The 4,976-nt window shown below is 52.7% G+C and overlaps 1 protein-coding gene across 1 annotated transcript in view; it reads left to right on the forward strand.

Annotated features, from left to right (window-relative positions):
* Positions 1 to 3,000: 3,000 nt before the first annotated feature.
* Positions 3,001 to 4,976, forward strand: part of LOC117357257 (laminin subunit alpha-2-like) — a 466,835-nt gene continuing 464,859 nt past the window's right edge. Inside the window, exon 1 of the mRNA XM_033937630.1 lies at positions 3,001 to 3,013. Coding sequence (XP_033793521.1) covers positions 3,001 to 3,013 — 13 coding nt within the window. The remainder of the gene's footprint in view (positions 3,014 to 4,976) is intronic.

Raw genomic sequence — 4,976 nt, forward strand, 5'->3', positions numbered from 1 at the left:
GCAGCTTGAATTTCCCTAGCGGAGGTGGGGTTTGAACCGGTTCCAGCCTGGGACCCTGGGGACTACAGGGCGAGTGCTCTGACTGTTGAGCCACGACAGGGGTCCCTATAGAGCTAGTATATAAAGCAGACTTTATCATTGCCGAGGCTCGGAGGCGACTGGGTTTTTTTTTTTTCATCCACCTTGAATTTCCCTAGTGGAGGCGGGGTTTGAACCGGGTCCAGCCTGGGACCCTGGGGACTACAGGGCGAGTGCTCTGACTGTTGAGCCATGACAGGGGTCCCTGTAGAGCTAGTATATTCAGCAGACTTTATCATTGCCGAGGCTCGGAGGCGACTGTTTTTTTTTTTTTCAACCACCTTGAATTTCCATGCGGGGCGGGGTTTGAACCGGGTCCAGCCTGGGACCCTGGGGACTACAGGGCGAGTGCTCTGACTGTTGAGCCATGACAGGGGTCCCTGTAGAGCTAGTATATTCAGCAGACTTTATCATTGCCGAGGCTCGGAGGCGACTGTTTTTTTTTTTTCATCAAGCTTGAATTTCCCTAGCGGAGGCGGGGTTTGAACCGGGTCCAGCCTGGGACCCTGGGGACTACAGGGCGAGTGCTCTGACTGTTCAGCCACGACAGGGGTCCCTGTAGAGCTAGTATATTCAGCAGACTTTATCATTGCCGAGGCTCGGAGGCGACTGTTTTTTTTTTTTTCATACAGCTTGAATTTCACTTGCGGAGGCGGGGTTTGAACCGGGTCCAGCCTGGGACCCTGGGGACTACAGGGCGAGTGCTCTGACTGTTGAGCCACGACAGGGGTCCATGTAGAGCTAGTACATTCAGCAGACTTTATCATTGCCGAGGCTCGGAGGCGACTGTTTGTTTTTTTTTCAACCACCTTGAATTTCCCTTGCGGAGGCGGGGTTTGAACCGGGTCCAGCCTGGGGCCCTGGGGACTACAGGGCGTGTGCTCTGACTGTTGAGCCATGACAGGGGTCCATGTAGAGCTAGTACATTTAGCAGACTTTATCATTGACGAGGCTCAGAGGCGACTGGTTTTTTTTTTTCATCCACCTTGAATTTCCATGCGGAGGCGGGGTTTGAACCGGGTCCAGCCTGGGACCCTGGGAACTACAGGGCGAGTGCTCTGACTGTTGAGCCATGACAAGGGTCCATGTAGAGCTAGTATATTCAGCAGACTTTATCATTGCCGAGGCTCGAAGGCGACTGTTTTTTTTTTCAACCACCTTGAATTTCCCTAGCGAAGGCGGGGTTTGAACCGGGTCCAGCCTGGGACCCAGGGGACTACAGGGCGAGTGCTCTGCATGTTGAGCCATGACAGGGGTCCATGTAGAGCTAGTATATTCAGCAGACTTTATCATTGCCGAGGCTCGGAGGTAACTGTTTTTTTTTTTTTTCAATTGCCGAGACTCGGAGGCGACTGTTTTTTTTTCTCAACCACCTTGAATTTCCCTAGCGGAGGCGGGGTTTGAACCGGGTCCAGCCTGGGACCCTGGGGACTACAGGGCGAGTGCTCTGACTGTTCAGCCACGACAGGGGTCCCTGTAGAGCTAGTATATTCAGCAGACTTTATCATTGCCGAGGCTCGGAGGCGACTGTTTGTTTTTTTTTCAACCACCTTGAATTTCCCTAGCGGAGGCGGGGTTTGAACCGGGTCCAGCCTGGGACCCTGGGGACTACAGGGCGTGTGCTCTGACTGTTGAGCCATGACAGGGGTCCATGTAGAGCTAGTACATTCAGCAGACTTTATCATTGCCGAGGCTCGGAGGCGACTGTTTGTTTTTTTTTCAACCACCTTGAATTTCCCTAGCGGAGGCGGGGTTTGAACCCGGTCCAGCCTGGGACCCTGGGGACTACAGGGCGAGTGCTCTGACTGTTCAGCCATGACAGGGGTCCATGTAGAGCTAGTACATTTAGCAGACTTTATCATTGACGAGGCTCAGAGGCGACTGTTTGTTTTTTTTTCAACCACCTTGAATTTTCATGCGGGGCGGGGTTTGAACCGGGTCCAGCCTGGGACCCTGGGGACTACAGGGCGGGTGCGCTGACTGTTGAGCCACGACAGGGGTCCCTATAGAGCTAGTATATTCAGCAGACTTTATCATTGCCGAGGCTCGGAGGCGACTGGTTTGTTTTTTTTCAACCACCTTGAATTTCCCTTGCGGAGGCGGGGTTTGAACCGGGTCCAGCCTGGGACCTTGGGAATACAGGGAGAGTGCTCTGACTGTTGAGCCACGACAGGGGTCCCTGTAGAGCTAGTATATTCAGCAGACTTTATCATTGCCGAGGCTCGGAGGCAACTGTTTTTTTTTTTTTTCAATTGCCGAGACTCGGAGGCGACTGTTTTTTTTTCTCAACCACCTTGAATTTCCCTAGCGGAGGCGGGGTTTGAACCGGGTCCAGCCTGGGACCCTGGGGACTACAGGACGAGTGCTCTGACTGTTGAGCCATGACAAGGGTCCCTGTAGAGCTAGTATATTCAGCAGACTTTATCATTGCCGAAGCTCGGAGGCGACTGTTTTTTTTTTTTCAATCTCCTTGAATTTACCATGCGGAGGCGAGGTTTGAACAGGGTCCAGCCTGGGACCCTGGGGACTACAGATGACTGTTTTTTTTTTTTTCATCCACCTTGAATTTCCATGCGGAGGCGGGGTTTGAACCTGGTCCAGCCTGGGACCCTGGGGACTACAGGGCGAGTGCTCTGCATGTTGAGCCATGACAGGGGTCCATGTAGAGCTAGTACATTTAGCAGACTTTATCATTGCCGAGGTATGGAGGCGACTGTTGTTATTTTTTTATCCAGCTTGAATTTCCCTTGCGGAGGCGGGGTTTGAACCGGGTCCAGCCTGGGACCCTGGGAACTACAGGGCGAGTGCTCTGACTGTTGAGCCATGACAAGGGTCCCTGTAGAGCTAGTATATTCAGCAGACTTTATCATTGCCGAAGCTCGGAGGCGACTGTTTTTTTTTTTCAATCTCCTTGAATTTACCATGCGGAGGCGAGGTTTGAACAGGGTCCAGCCTGGGACCCTGGGGACTACAGATGACTGTTTTTTTTTTTTTTCATCCACCTTGAATTTCCATGCGGAGGCGGGGTTTGAACCTGGTCCAGCCTGGGACCCTGGGGACTACAGGGCGAGTGCTCTGCATGTTGAGCCATGACAGGGGTCCATGTAGAGCTAGTACATTTAGCAGACTTTATCATTGCCGAGGTACGGAGGCGACTGTTGTTATTTTTTTATCCAGCTTGAATTTCCCTTGCGGAGGCGGGGTTTGAACCGGGTCCATCCTGGGACCCTGGGGACTACAGGGCGAGTGCTCTGACTGTTGAGCCACGACAGGGGTCCCTGTAGAGCTAGTATATTCAGCAGACTTTATCATTGCCGAGGCTCGAAGGCGACTGTTTTTTTTTTTCAACCACCTTGAATTTCCCTAGCGAAGGCGGGGTTTGAACCGGGTCCAGCCTGGGACCCAGGGGACTACAGGGCGAGTGCTCTGACTGTTGAGCCACTACAGGGGTCCCTGTAGAGTTAGTATATTCAGCAGACTTTATCATTGCCGAGGCTCGGAGGCGACTGGTTTGTTTTTTTTCAACCACCTTGAATTTCCCTTGCGGAGGCGGGGTTTGAACCGGATCCACCCTGGGACCCTGGGGACTACAGGGCGAGTGCTCTGACTGTTGAGCCACGACAGGGGTCCCTATAGAGCTAGTATATTCAGCAGACTTTATCATTGCCGAGGCTCGGAGGCGACTGGTTTGTTTTTTTTCAACCACCTTGAATTTCCCTTGCGGAGGTGGGGTTTGAACCGGGTCCAGCCTGGGACCTTGGGAATACAGGGAGAGTGCTCTGACTGTTGAGCCACGACAGGGGTCCCTGTAGAGCTAGTATATTCAGCAGACTTTATCATTGCCGAGGCTCGGAGGCAACTGTTTTTTTTTTTTTTTCAATTGCCGAGTCTCGGAGGCGACTGTTTTTTTTTTCTCAACCACCTTGAATTTCCCTAGCGGAGGCGGGGTTTGAACCGGGTCCAGCCTGGGACCCTGGGGACTACAGGGCGAGTGCTCTGACTGTTCAGCCATGACAGGGGTCCATGTAGAGCTAGTACATTCAGCAGACTTTATCATTGACGAGGCTCAGAGGCGACTGTTTGTTTTTTTTTCAACCACCTTGAATTTCCCTAGCGGAGGCGGGGTTTGAACCGGGTCCAGCCTGGGACCCAGGGGACTACAGGGCGAGTGCTCTGACTGTTGAGCCACTACAGGGGTCCCTGTAGAGCTAGTATATTCAGCAGACTTTATCATTGCCGAGGCTCGGAGGTAACTGTTTTTTTTTTTTTTTCAATTGCCGAGACTCGGAGGCGACTGTTTTTTTTTCTCAACCACCTTGAATTTCCCTAGCGGAGGCGGGGTTTGAACCGGGTCCAGCCTGGGACCCTGGGGACTACAGGGCGAGTGCTCTGACTGTTCAGCCACGACAGGGGTCCCTGTAGAGCTAGTATATTCAACAGACTTTATCATTGCCGAGGCTCGGAGGCGACTGTTTGTTTTTTTTTCAACCACCTTGAATTTCCCTAGCGGAGGCGGGGTTTGAACCGGGTCCAGCCTGGGACCCTGGGGACTACAGGGCGTGTGCTCTGACTGTTGAGCCATGACAGGGGTCCATGTAGAGCTAGTACATTCAGCAGACTTTATCATTGCCGAGGCTCGGAGGCGACTGTTTGTTTTTTTTTCAACCACCTTGAATTTCCCTAGCGGAGGCGGGGTTTGAACCCGGTCCAGCCTGGGACCCTGGGGACTACAGGGCGAGTGCTCTGACTGTTCAGCCATGACAGGGGTCCATGTAGAGCTAGTACATTTAGCAGACTTTATCATTGACGAGGCTCAGAGGCGACTGTTTGTTTTTTTTTTCAACCACCTTGAATTTTCATGCGGGGCGGGGTTTGAACCGGGTCCAGCCTGGGACCCT

The sequence above is a fragment of the Geotrypetes seraphini genome, chromosome 3 (assembly GCF_902459505.1).
Source record: "Geotrypetes seraphini chromosome 3, aGeoSer1.1, whole genome shotgun sequence".
NCBI lineage: Eukaryota > Metazoa > Chordata > Amphibia > Gymnophiona > Dermophiidae > Geotrypetes > Geotrypetes seraphini.